The 18,769-nt window shown below is 48.8% G+C and overlaps 1 protein-coding gene across 1 annotated transcript in view; it reads left to right on the forward strand.

The window, feature by feature from the left end:
- Norpa (no receptor potential A) overlaps window positions 1-18,769 on the forward strand; it is a 120,976-nt gene that overhangs the window by 48,657 nt on the left and 53,550 nt on the right. The window contains exons 12-14 of the mRNA XM_077694799.1: window positions 679-998; window positions 13,152-13,245; window positions 18,273-18,352. Of these exons, the coding sequence (XP_077550925.1) occupies window positions 679-998; window positions 13,152-13,245; window positions 18,273-18,352 (494 nt within the window). The remainder of the gene's footprint in view (window positions 1-678; window positions 999-13,151; window positions 13,246-18,272; window positions 18,353-18,769) is intronic.

Raw genomic sequence — 18,769 nt, forward strand, 5'->3', positions numbered from 1 at the left:
TTCGCACAAACATGGTTCTGGGTTGTATCTGAGCTTAGCCTGCAAAGTAGCGTACATTGTTGTTGACTTCGGTGGTGTAGTTGTTGCTAGGTGGTCTTGTGTAGCGCCTCTGTGCTGGACGATGCACAAAGCGTGGAGTTCCATAGTAATGTGTACTGGATGGAAATCTTGCGCTGTTGTCTATGTGAGCTGCTCTTCAGCAAGCATGCCGTCAAGTGCTGCATAGAAACATTACGTCCATACTTTGCATGACTCGCCAGCAAGCTCAAAAGATTCCTGTCCCTGTAAAAAAAAAACAAAAAAAAAACAATGAATTGTAAAAGATCATTTAAAGCTGTTTCATCAATACTTCAGTGGAGCTCCAGAAGATTTACTTGTCAGAAATTATTTATAAGCATCCCATGAGACAAACAAGAAGGAAATGCTACCCCTATATTGTTGACTGTGGCTTCGTGAGCGAGAACAAGCCAAGCGACTAGCCAATAAGCCAAGTAGGAAAAGCTTATTGGCTAGCCACGACTGCATCAAATTGCAGTGGCAGATTTCCTTCAAGTGTATGCCGGTAAGAAACTCTGGGCATGGAAATCGGAATGCAGCCCGAGTCGAACGCGTCTTGCTGCAAGGTTGTTCCAGCGTGTGTTGAACGGGGGGGACCCCTTGGTCTTCCTCCGCGTGCAGAAGCAGCGCGACCCCCGCCTGAACGAGATCCTGCACCCGTTCTACGACGAGCGCCGCGTGCGGGAGATCGTGGCGGCGCACGAGACCAACCCGGAGAACATCAAGGAGGGCCGGCTGAGCCAAGGGGGCCTGGTGCGGTACCTCATGTCGGACGAGAACGCCCCGGTCTTCCTGGACCGGCTGGACATGTACATGGAGATGGACCAGCCCCTGTCCCACTACTACATCAACTCCTCCCACAACACCTACCTCACGGGCCGCCAGTTCGGGGGAAAGTCCTCCGTCGAGATGTACCGCCAGGTGCTCCTCGCGGGCTGCAGGTGGGCCACTTTCCGTACAAGTTCTCCCTAGGCCATATTTTCCCTAGGCATTTTTGCCTAGTCTTTAGATCTGCGCAAGTTGGTACTGATTAAATATATCACCACGCAATAAAATTAGGACTAAATGCCTTTAGTTGTGTTTCCTAGGCATTCTTTTTTTCTGGAAGTTTTCTCTTGACGTCTGTGTTTCGATATTTTCTTGAGACATTTTTCTTTGACACCTGCCCTGAGATATCTTCCCGAGACATTTTCCCTAGGCATCTCTTAGCACTGGAGTACCACCCCTCACTGTGTCCCTAGGACTGCACCCAGCATTTCTTTCAATAGCTCAACTTTTTTGCCTCTCTTGACATCCTACAAGTCGATATCATCGCACCTATTTTTTTTTTGCTTGTAAAATGCTTTCTAGAAATGTGTGCGTGGAAATGTGGTTACCAGGATCCAGATAAAGCTTGTAAAGGATGCAGATACAAGGCTTGTAGAAGAAGGCCTTGATGCAACAGTCTTACCAGCAGTTTAAAATTTGCTCTAGCTTAGCATACATCTTCCGGTGTCCCTTAGGGGAATGTTCTAGCTCCTCTGCTGTTTCTCACAGTCCACAGTCCATCTTTTCTCACAGTCCACAAGTCAAGGAAAGGGAAAGCAGTAACTCAACATGTCTTTTTTTTTCTTTCTTTTTTTAACTTACTGAAAGATGCTACACTGATAACTGTTGTAAGCTTGCCTTGGCAGCTAGTTATTATGTACTACTTCTTTACCAGCAACAGGAACCCGTGAAAAAGTGGAGATAGAAGGGGGAATTCTTATGCTGTAGTAAGTGCAGGCAGGCATGAGTTTGCTGCTGTAGCTGATAAATTTGTCCTGTTGTCGTTCATGAAAGCTAGTGTAAATATTGCGGGGACAACTGAATGCGGTGGCAGATTTCAGGTGTGGAGGCCATGTATCGCAAACATATAGTTTGGAGTGAGCGGTAGGTGGATACGTGGTCGAGGTGACTACTGTATCGGCATGCCGTCATTATGCCTGTTCAGTGCGAAATAGACTGTTGAAGCTTGTTTTCTACAGGCTTTGTGGTAAGCAGCGTGTCCCTATTTGGTTTTGGAGGCCTCGAGTTGGTTTCTTTAAACAGTAAACATTCGTTGGGTTTCTAGTCATCTTCACGAGATGGCCTAGAAGCAAGTTCCTGGTCCCAGGGTGTAGGCACCAGACCCTTTAACCCAACGAGAGTGGTTGGTTAGAGGGGAAGGGGTCCTCCAGAGCTGGATTTTAGTCAAGGGAGCTTTCAAAGGCTAGTCGCTTCAAGTGTATTTGCACGAATATAACTCGACCACGAATATAACGCGAAGGTAGATTTTGATGGCATAAAAAAGAAAATATTATTACTATTATAATGCGAACTCTTGAGAACACAAAAAAGTGAAAAGAGACCGAAAGTCGACGTACGTTTTTCGTTTTTATTCTACTCGTCGTCGCTGCTGATCTCCTTGTCACTGTCCATGAAGATGGCGTCGTCGTTTGTGCCATCAATGTTGTTCGAGATGCAACACTTGAGGAAGGCGCACGGCACAATTGAGCGCGACATAGCCTCCCAAGCGTTTGCGATCCACTGGGCGACTTGCGAGATCGACGCCCGCTTGACGCGCCCCGTCGGTGTGAGCACCTTGTTATTCTCGGCCAGCCACTCCTCGTACTCTCTTCGCACGCGATCCTTGAAGGGTTTGTTGATGCAAACATCGAGAGGCTGCAGTTGTGAAGTCATGCCCCCGGGAATCACCATGAGGTCGCTCTTGGCCTCCCCGATGGCGTTCTTGACTTCGTCAGTCAAGTGTCCCCTGAAGGCGTCCAGCACGAGCATGGACGTCTTCGCCAACGCCGCACCCGGGCGGTTGTGCCACACGACGCAGAGCCACTTGCGCATCATCGCACTGTCCATCCAGCCCTTCTCATTGCACCTGATGTGCATGCGGGGAGGGAAAATCTCATTGTTCGGGATTGTCTTCCTTTTGAAGATGAGGAAGGGCGGCAGCTTGTGTCCGTCAGCCGTGCACGCCAGCATCGCCGTCACTCGAGTCTTCTCGTTACCCGTTGTACGGAGGCGCAACTCCTTCGTGCCACGAACGTCCACGGCGTAGTTGGACGGCATATCCAAGAAGATCGGCGTTTCGTCCGCATTGCCGATCTGACCGATCAGGTACTTGCGGACTGTGCGTAAGCGGATCACATGACGTTGGAATGCTATCAGCTTTTGTTCGTAGTCGGCTGGGAGCTTTTGGCATATTGAGGTTCTCCGACGAAATGAAAAACCAGCGCGACGCATGAACTTCTGAACCCAAGAGCAACTAGCCTTGAAGGTGTCACGAGAGAGACCAGCCTCTCGCGCAAGCTCCCTCGCTTTCAACTGAATTGTTTCCGCATTCACGGGCAAGAATTGGCCGCGACGTTCCCGTACGAACTCTGCAAGTCCCTTTTCTAGATCAGGGTAACGACCGCTCTTCGGTCCACGGAAGGCCTTCCGAGTAGGCGCGGCACGGAAGATCCGATCGCGGTTTTTCATGCATCCCCGGATCGTCGATTCGTTCACTCCGAGGCATCGCGCCGCACACGAGTTGCCGACGGCTTCGGACAGGAGGATTGCCTTCTTCTTAAGGGGGGACGTGGGGATCGGAGTGAACTTTCTTGTTTTTTGGCGTAGAGTGATGAAATTCGGCAAGCACATTGGAAAGCACTCCAAATGGTGAAATTTAAAATTTCATGATGATACCTTCAGTAGTTCTTGTGTTACAGAGGTTTACATGTTGCCCGCTCATTAAAAGCCTGGCAAGGTATTGACACATGCTAGGAAGTTCTGAATACTTCTCAATTGTAGTCAAGAGAACACTACAGGGCAAGACAGTCTTCTAATTTTTTTACACCCTTCATTTTTTTTACAGAAAAGAATAATTTCACTTGTAACCTGTAGGACATAATTGACCTAGCCATAAATTCCACATTAAAAAATAACGAGTCCCGAAAATGAAAATCCAAGACTGTCTCGCCCTGCAGAACTCTTCAAGGATCGAAATAAAACAGACAGAGTCAAAATCCACCCAGTGATTGCCATGCTATCCTTTTCACTAGCAACGATGTACTCGTAAAATGCACTTTTGAGAAAACAGCTCTTAACTCTTTCACGACGGCGCCATAGGCAATCGGAAGCCGCCGTCCGATGATTTTAAATCTCCCGCAAAATCTGAAACCCGTGCTCCACAGACAACTATCGCCATCTGGTGTGTTCATTGGCAACTTCTCTTTCAATTTCGGTTTCGTTTGTTTATATGCCTCGTGTGGTAGCGGTGTAACGAGAGAAATTTGAACCGAAGGTAGAGGGGAGCAGGAGACAAAATGGCGTCGGGTTCGCGCCGCTTTCTGCACGGTCGGACTGCTGTAGCAAGCACATCGGCAGCTCCTACTGTCGATTTTTCTGATTCCAGCATCAGTGAGGGGTCAAGCAATGATGTGGAATCTTCAGATTTCAGTTCGGACGACGAAGCTCCGGTTCAAGTGCCTCGCACTTCAACAAGCGCTGGCAGGTAATTTCGTTGTGACTCCAGGTTGTATTTATAAACAAAATGTGCTTCTATTTGACGACTGCGGTTCTGATTTTGTGTTTAGGGTCTCGACAACTTACGGCCAGAATATTTTGTCAAATGCACCGCGCCATATCGCGCTATTACCTTGTGGGATATATGTGAGGGGTTCCTCGGGGCGACCCAGCCAGTCCTGGCGTAAGGTCACCACGCTAGCTCCCGGCGTGTCAACCACGCGGGCTCCCATGCCTACGGCGGCCCAGCGAGGTTCGCCGATACGAGAACACAGTAGACAGTAGTGCCGAAGCACAGCCGTTTATTTGGGGAATCCCAAAGCATGCGAGCACAAGGCTTGACGGCGTTCACGAATCACGCCGTCCGGGTCGTGACCGCAAACGGGAGGCAGGCACTCACGGCGCGCGACAAACAAAGCTCCCACCTGAGATGCATGTATCCATCACTGCCGCGTTCCGCCGATCTCGCCCCAACTGGGTCTCCGACGAGACTCTTCCCGACTCCCGTGCGCGCACGCTCGCGCCGCCCGCGTGCCTATCCCCGCACACATCGGTGGCGCCATCTCTCAGGAGACGCCGACGAACCAGCGGAGCGCCGGACCGGTTTCAGCGCACAAGCGTCTCTCCCGAAGCGCGCGCTGGCTTGGGATCGCAGGTCGCGGTTCTCCACGATTCCCACAACCTTCAAGATAACCTGGCGCTCGTGTCAGATTAGCGCGGCAGGGTTCAGGTGCGACGCTTCTCGATAGCGCTGGATTTTTTTTTCTTGTTTTTTACCACTGAACTGATAAAGATTTTGTGCGAGAACACAAAAGAGTATACTTGGATGCGCATTTTACAGAGACTCGCTCACCCTTGAGTGCCTTCGCGGCGTGGTACAGCCGTCAGTTCCGCTAGGTTGACGGGCCCTCAAAAATCGAAAACGTGGTGTACACTGTTGATTTATATATTGAATCATAGCCAAGAAACGTAGGAACAATTTGTATATCTTAAAATTCCTGAAAGAATTTTTAGTCTCGGTAAAATTGCCGATTTGTGTTTTTCGTATACTCTTCTTGGGGGCTTTTTTCTGATTACTTGACGAATAAACTATAAGTAATTGTACTTTTAACAAAACTGCTGCTTTGTGTTTGGAAGAGCAATCTATAAGCTACAATTTCGTGCATAGCAAGGCTAAGTGTGTCCAGCAGTTCATGTGAAAAAAAAACATTTCGTGGAAGCACTCAAAATCGGCCGTTTTTCCGCCGTAATGAAAGAGTTAAAGTTTACGATGACGTCACAATTTTCAAACTGCACCAGCAGCATAGTCCTTGCTGTCGTTGCTTGGGGACAACCTCGCATACCTTTGCCCTTTGATTTGGTGCATCTGGGATGCCTTCCTGGCTCATTGGAGGTTTCTATGTGCAGGCCTTTAGATGGCAGAAGCACAAGTTTTATGCAGAGTGTACCAAAAAGTTCACTATGGGCTACTAGGGTACCTATATTTTACTTCATGTATGCCTAATGCATAGCTGTCTCCAAAATGAAGAGTAAGGCATGGTTTTTTTTATTAATGTGCCAGCAGACTTTCAGCTTATTTCTGGGTGTCCTAACCTTGATGAAGCTACAGCTTAGTACATGAGGCTGTTCAGTGTCAAAAATTATATCAGGGCATCACACTCATAAGATGAGCTATTTGAAGGCAGAATATACATTCGTTTTACCTAATTACAACATTATTATAAGAATACCATGAAAAAAGCATTGCAAAATTGGAAAAGCAGGCGAAAAAAGCATTGCAAGATTGGACATTATAATTGCAAGCATTGCAAAAATAGAAAAAAATAGTGACATTAAAATTTTTTTAAACGCTGCAACATTACGGCATCTTCTCTAATTAATTTAACACTGAAAATATAATTTTGTAATCCCAGTCTTCGTTGTACGAACTAGTCTAGAGCCACGGCAAAAGTTTCTCAAATAAGCTGGGTGACGTGGTTCATTGCCCCCCCCCCCTTCCCTACAATCCCCGACGCGCACGTTCACCACGATCGTAATTTAGGTAACCTTACTATGTTTAGCAACTTTACTTTTGCCATTAAATTACACTTCGCGTACATCAATTATTATTACTCGCGTGCAATAGCAACCGATCCCGCTATCGGCCGCTGCCCGAACACGTCGCGGCAATGCAGCGCGCGCAGCAACTTTTGGCAAGCCGGTCATTCCATTCCCGAAGCTCGCGAGCTCACTGTGAAACACAGCAATAACTAAGCGTTTTATAACATGGCAATGCATCCAAAAGTTCACTTTACGAACACCAATTGTACACGAACACACCGAGTTTCCCACTGAAGGACGCACCACGGCGATGTCGCGGGCACGTTTTCGATGCGTCTTTCGAGCCGCGCACTTCCCTATCTGGCGCACGATCTCAAGCATTATCGTCACGATAACGATAGCGTCACTGTACGGAATCGCAAAGCATGAAACCACTGAACGGGAACCGAGCCGACCGTGAAACCTAGGAAAACATTGGCGACACGGAGTGCGTGCGAACGACGCGTCAGCCGAATCGCCTGGCGGCCATCTTGTTGTGGCCATGGTGGCACCCAATCCGGAGAGCCGTCTTAGCTAACGCGGCCGAAGAGCCAATCGCGTGTTAGATTCTATCGGTTGCTTCGTTTCACCGTCGCTCATTTTCCGCCGCTTGTGCGTGTGTGAGTTAGCGACAATGAAAGCAGCGACAGGAAATCGGAAGTTGAAGCAACGCCTCCTAAAAAAAAACTATGCCTGGAACGTGAGCCGCGAACTCGCTGCCCTACCCTCTGATTTTTCTCTCCCCCTTCGGTACGAAGGCGAGCGCCTCTGGCGGTCGCTCCTGTAAACACGCCGGCCTGCGGGGGGCAGAGCGGCCCGTTTTGCGAGCAGACGACATCTTGCCGACCGCGCTTTGTCACCGCTCCTATATATATATGCAGACGACAACACTCAAGTGGCTTCTTTATCGCTGTTGTGAGACAACAAATTGCTAAATAAAATGAATTCCACTTTCTTGAAACTCATTTTTTCACATGAAACAAAGCTTCGCAGGAATAGCAGTATAGTATCGTCTGCTTAGAGCACCGGCTGTGCGTTGGTTTGCGGGATGTTTTTCGCCACCTGTTGTTGCAGAGCTTGCAGGGCCAGTGTTCCGTTTGATTTGAGCAGTAATGCGGTGCTGTTGTGTACCAGGCTGCTCATCGAGCTACCGACGGGAGCAACCGGGAGTGTCATTTCACGAAGTTCCAGCCGATATCTCCGTGCGAGAAAAGTGGCTGCACGCAATATTACGAGACGCCTTCCCCAGCACCGCAATCAAGGACCGCTCTGTTGTATGTAGCCTGCACTTTCGTCCAACTGACTTCAAGAAAGACTTCACGAGGCGGCTTCTCAAGCCCGGTGCAGTGCCCAGTGTGTTTGGAGAACCGGCTGGGAACTTTGCGGAAAATGTCGAGAGCACGGCAGTGGCCAGTGTACCTGCGAGCACGACTGTACCAACCGTACCCGGCAAACTGGTTCCGTGCCTTCCACAACCGGAAAACATGCCAGTGGCAAGTGTGTCCGGTGAACTGGTGACGTCCGTTCCACAACTCGAAAGCACGATTCAAGGCACAACGCGAAAGTGTAAACGTACTCCCTCAGGCGTTTCATTGGCACGCGGACAGCTAGGAAGCACAAACGAAGGGCCAGCCAAGTCTCCGAGGCCCAACCATGAACACAGTACTGACGACGACAGCAACATTCAAGGAAGCGGCGACCCCACAAACAATCTCGTCCAACTTCAGCAAGTGGAATTGGGTGCAACAGCCGAGGGTCCGGTACGTTCAATGCGACACGAACGGGAGTGGTTCATGCAAAGCGTTCACTCAAGACACAGACACCATTCAAACTCTATCCCTCGATGTACTTCGTCCACCGCAAGCGATGGCGCGAGAGAGAGCGGGCACTCAAAATAAAAAACGAGAGACTAAGAAGGACAGTGGATTCATATAAAGAAGAACTGCTGAAGCTGAAAGAAGCCGCGCACGTTAGTGCATTTTTAGAAGTGACGTCCGATGCCGAAAAGGGCAATGCAAAGGCACTCCTAATCGTCGACCAGGTCAAGAACTACCAGAAGAAAAAACCACAGTGGTCAGAAACCACGCTGAGGCATAGCATCATACTCCGAAATTTGTCGACGAAGGCATATGAGTACTTGCGCTCCGAAGACCTCCTGAGGTTGCCCTGCAACAAGACCATCCAGAAGTACATCGGCGCGGTTTCGGGCGAAGTGGGGTTCACTCAGCTCGTTCGTTGCCGCCTTGAGACAGAAATACAGGCCCTTGAAACGCCACAATCAAAAGTTTGTTCGCTGATCATCGACGAAATGAGAATACGCCAGAAGTTACAATACCACAAACAACGGGACGCTTTCATTGGCGACGTCGACATGGGCGCAGAGCTGCAACACCTTGTCGAAAGCTCTCAGGATGAGTGCCTGGCAAACTCTGTCCTGTGCTTTTTGCTATGCGGCCTCCACGGACGATACAAAATACCTGTGGGGTATTTTTTCACCAAGGGGTGCACAGGGGAGCAGCTAGCAGAGGTCACACGCCACGTGATACAGAAAACGTCGGAGATCGGCTTCGATGTCGTCCGCCTTGTCACGGACAATCACAAGGTTAACGTGGCAGCCATGGAAGTTCTGTGCGATGGAGCGCTGCACATATCCGCTCCGCACCCCGTGGATGCCACGAAGACCATCTTTTTGGCTTTTGATCAGAGCCACATAATCAAAAATGTAAGGTCCCAGTTCCTGGCAAAAGACATCGGCGGAGAAAAAGAAATTTCATCAGTATACCTAAAGAAGATCTACAAAATGCAGAAGAACTCCATAGTAAAGTTAATAAGGTTCCTCACGAGAAAGCACCTGTACCCTTCAAACATTGAGAAGATGAGCGTTAAGCTAGCCGTGCAGTTGCTGTCAGCCGCAGTAGTTGGAGCCTTGAAATATTTCAAAGAGCAGGCAGGGCACACTACAGATGTGGAATTCGCATCGGCAGGTCCTACGATCCACTTCCTGGAAGTGATGCAGAAATGGTTTACTTTGATGGACGTGAGCAACTGCCAGCAATACGTTCAATGCAACAACATCGATTGCCGCCCATTCACTGCAGTAGACGACGAGAGGCTCGATTGGCTGGAAAACGATTTCATCGATTATGTGGAAGATCTGCGGGAGGCAAGCGAAGCTGAAAACTTCTTCAGCAAGGAAACGTGCCATGCCCTACTGTTTACAACACAGTCAAATGTTGCCTGCATACGACTCCTGCTGACTGAGAAGAAATTTAAATTTGTTCTCACTTGCAAGATGTCCAGTGACCCTATAGAGGCCATGTTCGGCTTCTTGAGGCGCAGTGCAGGATGTGATGATGCCTTGGACGTCAGGAGCACAACATGCGGTCTCGAAAAAATGCTAAAAACCGGAATCGTAGCCGTTTCCAGTGGCAGCAACGTGCAGAGTTCAGCGACGTTCACGTCAACTCAGCTTCTCCCAGTTCAGCAGGCACGCTGTACGAGCACACCAACCACAGACCTTATTTTGAACAGAGCAGCAACGCATCTAAGGGAGCACTTGCTCTCAGACAGGCCAATTTTGTCTAACCCCGACGTTGCCAGCCTGGCAATGATAGGAGGTTTTATTGTTCGCGCTGTAAGCGAGCGCATTGCCTGCGCTGAGTGCGTCGCAATGCTTCAGGCACCAAACAGCAGTGCTCCAAACCATGGCCTCATAACGCACCAAGACCACGGCGGCCTCTACTACCCGACGCAGGAACTTGTCAAAGTTCTTGTAGGCCTACGCAGATTTGCTGACTACGTACTCTCGCAAAGGCGGTCAGTAAAGAAGCCTCTGGAAGTATGCGTGAAGAGGTCCGTACAGGAGCTCATGAGCCTGCCCGTGTTGAGCTGTGGCAATACCGATTCGGACCACCGCAAGGTTCTTCTGGAGCTAATCGCACGAAAGCTCATCAAGCCACTTTTCGCCAACTATGCACAAGGGAAAACCGACACGCACGCTAACGTGAAGTTTCTTCACAAAAAGCCCTTGTCAAGAAAAATCGTGAAATTGTAGGTGTGGGCCTGTAGTCCCCGAGACGTACACGTCGTGCCATGTAGCACCGCCTCTTTCTGCACAAAAGTGTCTGGAATCCTCACCAGGTCCTGGGATGAACCATTTCACACACGTGCTGTTGTGGTAGAGCGCGCACCTTTGTCAACAGTGTTTGTGATACGTGAACAATATTGCGTGAACACGCACTGAACCATTCCAAGAACAATATTTTCTTAGACTGATGACTTCGATTCTCGCTGTCATCACGTGTATCTAATTTTTTGCTGTTTTTCTGCTTCTTTCACCTTATCCTCAATTAAATGTGCTCAAATCTGCGCCTTCGAATTCCTTTCTTCTCCACCACGCGAGTATTGCGAGTATATTTGACAGCATGCCAATCTTGGTGCGTATACCGAATTATGTAAACGAAATAGCATATCAAGACGTAGCCCTGGCACAGGCCTAGATAGGCACGGTCGAAGTGCCTTAATTCGGTTCACCGAGCGATGACCAATTTTTCACGCCTGCTAAGCGTCGTACCGCAACAACCACAACGAGACAGCACACATACCGAGGCGCTAGCAACTACGGCAGGGGCCCGGCGGACCGGCAACGGCGAGCGGCCGGACCCAGTCCGCGCGGCAGGCACCCCGAAGATGACCCCGAAGTAGGAGCACACGAGCGCTCATTGCAGGCACAAATAATTCCAATCCAAAACAATCACGACTGCCTATACAGGCGGGGGTGTTGCGCGTTCCCATGCACGCACGCACGCACAAAATCTCCCAGGAAAAAAAAAAAAAAAGATACCACTGCTGTGGCTGGATGACTACATCATGCGGGTCACCTTACGGGTATTTTTTTGAGGCTGGCCAGTTTGTTTCAGTGCAAAATGTTGCTGCAGAGTTGCAGGTAGGTTTCAGCGCGCCGTCGGCTGCGCTGAAATCTACGCCGACGGGAGCTCGCCGCTCGCGGTCTCCGCCGGCGGACAGCGCGGAGGCCGGCTGCTCCCGGCTACTCCATTGGCTGCTCCGATAATGCCACGTGATCAAGCGGTACGAAGGCGAGCGCTCTCTCACGGCAACTGGTCACAACACGCGGCAGGGAGGTCTCCATGGGAAAAAGAGCGACGTTCCAGGCATAGTTTTTTTTAGGAGGCGTTGGTTGAAGACTCTGCCGATCTAACGCGACCAAGATGGCGGCGGCCGGTGCCGTTGTTCCGGAGATACAGCGCTGCGAAAATTGATGTTTTTTTCGTCATTTTGTGGAAATAATTTGTCACCTCAGCTGACATAAATATTTTTCTTTGGCACTTCGCGATTTTTTTCGAGGGGGAAAGTTTGCAGACGCATAGAATATAAAACGTGCAATCCGAAAATGTGACTTCCGAAAAAACAATTTTCCGAAAAAACAAAAAAACGACTCTCGAGACGAGAAGACGGGGAAAAAAGGCACTTCAACAGATGCGGAACAAAGAAATTCGAGTTCCGTTTGGCACGACACTGACAATGTGCAGAACACGATACACCACCTCACCTCGGCGGCAGCGGCGAGGGGTGACCGGGTGACCTTCGCTCTCGCCCTCTCCCTCATCCCGCTCGCGCCTCGTCCTCGCGCTCCTCTCGCGCTGTGTTTTTGCGTTTTTGCGTGTGCGTCACAGGGGCGACGAGTTCTTTCCAGATTCAGTTTTCCTCCTTTCACTTGGCACAATGTTCCCATTTCTCGTTTCCTTCAACTGGGATGGCTTTCTCCACTTTCTCCAGACTCGCACGCCTCGTGGCTGTACTTGATTCCGAATATAACGCGAGGTGCGTTTTGGAGCACGTAATTTCGAAAAAAAACTCTCGTTATATTTGTGCAAATACGGTAAATTCAGGATTTACAATGTCTTCGATGTCCCCTTAACAAGGTTTGCCGTAAAAAATTCCTCACCAGCAAAATGTTTTTAAAGGATGCTTGCGCATGTTGCTGTACGAAGCCACACTTTTTGAAATCTAAATTGGAAAAGGGAAACGGTCGAATATAACATCTCAAAAGTTGTTTCCCACGCACTGGCTCAGTTTGTTGCACTCTGAATGAAGTGGAAAATAAACTATCTGTGAAAATGCGATCAGTCAGAGGTGAAAACTGAGCCCTGGTGATCAGGTGGCGGGGCAGTCTCTCCTAAGCTGTTCAGAAGAAGCATTGTCAGACAGTAGAGTTGGGCAAAGGAAACATTTCTGAAGCTGAATTTTCGGGACACAACTTCTGAACACTGAGCTTTCCATCATAGCCGTACAATGTATTGTGCAACCACGTGACTCGCTTTCCACCTCTCGCTCCTCCTGTGGTGAACGCAAGTGTGGTTTGCCTGTTTTAGCGTGAGGCTCCGAGTTTTCTGAGTTGTACTAGGCTGCTGCAGCAAACAGAGCCCTCGTCCCAGTGGTGATGACAATGACGATGATGATGATGATGGTGGCAGGTGTGTGGAGCTGGACTGCTGGGACGGCAAGGGGGAAGACGAGGAGCCCATCATCACCCACGGCAAAGCCATGTGCACCGACATCCTCTTCAAGGTGGGGCCTCCCCTTCCTCTTCTCCTTGGCTCCCGCTTGTAGTGGCCGAGCAGAGCCGAGCCAAACCGGGAGCGGCCACGCAGTAGCCAGGAGAAAGTTGGTTCGGGGGTTACCTCAAGTCATTCGGTGTTTCGGGTAATATGTTTAACACCCTTGCTAGTTACTTGTCAGAGAGAACCTTTTGCGTGAGGATTGTTGTGCATTGTCAAAGGTTCATGTGCAACTAAATGGCGTGCCGCAAGGCGGAGTGTTGAGCTGCACTCTTTTCATAGTTGATATGAACTCTCTGGAAAGGCATTGCCACCTACAATCTCTTATTCCATGTATGTAGACGATGTTCAGAAATACTTTATTTAATCGTGTAATATGACAATCTGCAAACATCAAGGCCAGCTTGGCGTCAAGAAACTCGCCGGCTGGTACACATTTTATATTTTGCACTAGTGCCACATGCATGTTCTGTGGGAATGGGCGAGGTATTCGTTTTTCCTAGTATTGACCTAATACTTTGCAACTCTCCACCTTCAAAAGTCGTTCACATTTGGCACTCTGAAATCAGTATTTGAAAACAAACCTCGGTGTAGCCAAGTGGTAGAAATCGAGAGGTTATGCTGATAGGTCCATGTGGAGTTTACCTTCCAGCGCTATGTGTCAACTCGTGGTTGCCAACATCAGATGGATGTAGGCTTATTTACGAGGCATGCAGAAGGCCAGTCGTGGTGAAGTAAATGGAGACCAGTCAGCAGCACACCTCCTTCTGCTTCTTGTATGCGCCGTCTCTGCCAACACCACCTATCCGTTTCCTCTCGTGCATGCCGCAGTTGATAAATTGGCCGCTACCCAATGTAACAGCAGGACACAACGTGGTGGTATAGCATTCTCTAACTAAAACTTTTACAATATTGTTTTACGTGGTTTCACTTCTCACAACTTTGCTGCATCAACTGATATTCTTAAATCAACTTGCCGTTATAACTGATACAGTTGAACCTCGATATAACGAACCTCGATTTAACGAAATTCGCGATATAACGAATTTTTTCAAGTTTTCTAACAAAATTTTGCTAAATGCATGTATTTTTGTCTCGATTTTACGAAGTAATTTTGTGCGGCGCTTTCGATTTAACGAAGTCACGGCAAGAAAGGAAGAACGAAATTCCGGTCGAGGCACGTTTTATTTTGCCTCTCAGGCCCTACATTGAAAAAATTCAGTACTCAAATTGACTCTTGAAGGCTAAAATGAAAGAAAAGCGGTGAAATCTACGGTTAACAACAATTAAAAGCGAAGAACGAAGCTGCACAAACCGCTAGCGGTCATAGACGGTTTAATAGTGCACCCACTATTTTGACGTCTCCATCGTTGCCTACGCCAGCGCCCTCTATGCTTAGGCTACCGAAGCTTACTTCAAGCTTTTTTTTTTCTACGCGTCATTGCTCACGGTGCTGCCGTGCTGCTGCGCTAGGTTGTGCTCGCTGATAACCAAATTAATATTTTGTTCGTGCATCGTTAGGTGAGTCTTGTAAGCAGCATGAGCACTCCAAGAGAAAGAAAAGTGTTCCGAACAAGAGCCTGAGGAAGCTCGGTGAAACTGACAGCCACCGAAGTGTGATGGATGCCATCGATGTTCTGCGGAGGCACGCAGGTGCACACGAATGTTTAAGACCTTGTTAGCGCTGTCAGCATACGAGCGTCACGTAAAGCCCGCCCTGGTCAAGAAACGCCAAGCACTGCTTACGGACTTCTTCACTACGGCTTGAACATCGAGTGCTGGTGGCAATAAATTGCTCTCTTTGAACGTGGTCATCTTCGTTTCACCAGCGTTCATTAGACAGCTGCGGTGCGGAGAAATCAGTTTCGTAAGGGCTCAGTGGGCATAAAAGTAATTGCTTAATTGAATTTGGCCGGAAGATTTTTAATGTAAGCTTTCCGCTTTCCGGATCACGTAAGCGCTGCTCCACACAGTGAAGCGGTCCGCGTGTACTCCGCTCAACTCGCAATCATGGTTTTATCTCGAGTGTTGTGGTTGAATCACGGGCCCATACTGCGGAGCCCTTGTACATGAAAAAAGTCTTTCGAAAGTTTCATAGCAGCCTTCCGCTATTGGCCCGCCGCGCCTAAGCCTACCACTGAATGGACGAAAAGAGGCGTAACTTCGAACGAGCACCTCGGCGGGGTGAAGTTCACGGGACATGGACGCGGGTTCAATTGACTAACAGCGGCATTTAGTAGTGACCGAAATGAAAAAAGAAAAAGTGGAAACCTAGTCTGCTATCATATTTAATGAGGCGTTGCGGAAAAAGCACCGGTTTTACGATGACACATGAACTACCGTCGGCTATCCGAATTCCATTGCCCAAGTGTTGAAACTCTTAATTCACACAATTTTCGCGGCCAGTTTTAGTACAAATTTCGCTTTAATTGGAGAGGTAACTACATAGCAGTTGTTGCCTGGCGAGGGCCAAAGTGTTAAAACCCCAATAACTGGTTAAATGAACTGTAAAATCGAAACCTCGATTTTACGAAATTCTCGATTTAACGAAATTTGCGGCCCCAAGTACGACTTCGTTATAACGAGGTTTAACTGTATATCGTCGTTATACAGCCAAACGTCGATGCAAGTCGGTAAAATTCATAATTTACGTCGTTACATTGAAATTTCGCTACATTGAAATTCGTGGTGAAAATGAAGTGGTAACTGTGGGAAGTGGTTCCTGCAAGCGAAAACCTGGTGCACCTAGACAGCTGGCGCTCTGTTTCTGTTGGTTTGCGCTGCTGAGCACAAGGTCGTGGGTTCGATTTCCGGCCGCGGCGGCCGCTTTTCTGATGGAGGCGAAAAACAAAAACGCCCGTGTGTATGATGAGATTTCGGCCCGCATTAAAGATCCCCAGGGGGTGAAAATTAATCCTGAGCCCTCCACTATGGTGCGCTTCAACGCCTGCGTTGCGTCGGCGCATTAAACCCTACAATCAATCAATGAATCTGTTTCTGTCGGAGCTTAATTGTCGACGCTGGCATCAGCGTGAACTGTATGGGGCATTCTCTCCATGCAAAAAACTTGTCTCGCAAGCCACAGGCGTGCTGACGCAGCCGCGGATACCACCCGCACGATGCGGGTAGCTCCAGCGACTGCTTCTAACCGCTCACTGAAACGCAACATGAAAGCCAAACAAAGTTGTTTATTTGGGAAAAAAAAAAAGCAGATAAGGGGGCCTTGCACTGCAAAATGTCATACGTGCGGCTTAGAAAAGCGCCCATCAAATATCCTCCGCGGTGCTAAGCCTAATCGCCTGTGCTTGGGCCAGCCAGCATCCCGGAGCGCTTCGAATGCACGCCTCCCCATTGGTGATTCTCACCAGGCTCAGCGTAAGCCTCTTTCTGGCTGAGGAGGACAGTCGCAATCGTGGCAGCCGCTCTCGTGTGCTCAGTAGCTGAGAGGCGCAGTGCACGGGATTAAGCTTGCATCTCCCAAAATCTATTTCTACAAGCAAAATTTCGTGCCTAGTTGTCCATAAAACTTCGTTACTCTGACAGTTTGGCAAATGGGACTTGTTACACAGAGGGTGAAAATAGATGGTGTGCGTACACTTGAACTTAGAGAAAATTACGTGGTTCGTTGCATCGAAGGTTTCGTTACATTGAAGTTCGTCACATTGAGGTTTGACTGCATGTGATATTGTTATGAGTGGCTGTTTTTGGAGATTCCAACTAAACAGACATGGGGTAAAAATGGGCATAAAGTACGTATGTCGTGACTTCATTATATAGAGGTTCTCATTACGCTGAAACTTGCTGTATTGAGCACACTCCGCCAAAGGGCGCTTGATTGAGCACGTCATGCCTTGCTCGTTACAAATCGTCATCCTTGTTTCGATGGTTTGGGTGCCGGCTGTCGGGAAGCTTTCTCCCATTCTACCTGAGTTGAAGTGAAAGTCCGAAGTGCAAACTGCTTTGACCGTGCTGGAGTGGCGCAATCAGACAGACGTCAGTTTCAGAACGCGAGGGGTCAGGTTCTATTCCGACCACGGGAAGCGTTCTAATTTTTCTTCTTGAGGAGCTTCTTGTGCCTTCGCTTATCATCATTTTCGCTTTGTGAAAGTCCCGTTGAGTGAAGTTGGCTTTCCTGCAGTGCGTTTTACTCGGACGAACGATGCCATCAGTGAGGCAGGCAGTGCTTTGCTTTAATACTCGGCATGTACCGTACTTACCCAATTGTAACGCGCACCTTTTTTCCGGAAAAATAGGTCGAAAAATCGCATGCGCAAAGAATCGGATACGAAACCGAAACTGCCGAAACTGCGGAAATTTCATCCCACCCATCGCCATCGCCATCTCACAATAGCGCCGAAGCTTTTAGCAACGATTTTTCAATGGAGGAAAGAAAAGCTTTCTTTCCTCCATGGATTTTTTGGACACAGGAAGCATAGGCGCCTAGGCTTTTCTATCGGCATTCACACGAACTGTCAAATCGTTGCACTTGCGCGCTTGATAACAGCAATGGCAGCAGCGGCAACGAAGGTGCGCCGCTTCCACGAGTGGCTTACGAGCGGCTCTCACGGGCTGAAAACGAGCAGTCGGCTGAAGCGTGCGTGCGCTCCTGGAGAAGCTCGCGGGATGGGCGTGTGAGGCGTGGGCCACGATCCTATCGACCATGGTTGAATGTTTGTTCAGAAGTGTGGCATTGCGAACGCACTTGACGGCACCGAGGACGAGATGCTGTGGTCAGCGGACAGCGACGAAGAGTAAGATGAGTGAGATTACTTCTGGACAGAAATCACCTGTTTCTTCCACATTCGTTTTTCTGGGTCACAAAGTTCTGTGCACGTTACAATCGGAGGTGCAAGTTTTTTTGTGTTTTTTTTTTTGCCAGGAAAACCGGGTGCATGTTACAATTGGGGTCGCGTTACAATTGGGTAAATACGGTACCTTCTTTTTTGTGTGTGTGTGTGTGTACTACTCTTCTTCTGCCGTAGCGGGGCCTCTGTGACGACAGACAGAGTCCCAGCTGACGGTGCGTTCCTGTTGCAGGACGTCATCTACGCCATCAGGGACTGCGCCTTTGTCACCTCCGACTACCCTGTGATCCTCTCATTCGAGAACCACTGCTGGTGAGCCACCTGTCTGCACGCTCGCAGAACATGTGCTTATTGGAGGCCTTAAGACAGAATGCGAGTTTGGGTCATTCCGATGACATGGACGCCAGTTTTATCGTAAACTTCAAACCAGTGGCGGACAGATTAAACAAAAAAAAAAAAAAAACAGAGGAAGCAGTGGTTACTTACCACTCGTTTTCCAGTGGTTCCTCACGACGTCGCAAAATCTTGTTTGTGCGATTGGCGGCCGCCTATATTAAACCATTGCTAAGACATATGAACGGGTTATACAAGCGGGCATGTAGTTCCGTTTGATCGTTTCACCTGAATCCTAACAAACGTACAGTCAACTCCCTGATAGCTACGTTGTTGGTGCTCAACCATATCAGGTGACTTTAGCGCGAAATTTATTGTTTTTGCGTATTTTTACAG

This window comes from Haemaphysalis longicornis, unplaced genomic scaffold (genome assembly GCF_048455015.1).
Source record: "Haemaphysalis longicornis isolate Haplotype H1 unplaced genomic scaffold, Haemaphysalis longicornis Haplotype H1 scaffold_13, whole genome shotgun sequence".
Taxonomy (NCBI): Eukaryota; Metazoa; Arthropoda; class Arachnida; order Ixodida; family Ixodidae; genus Haemaphysalis; species Haemaphysalis longicornis.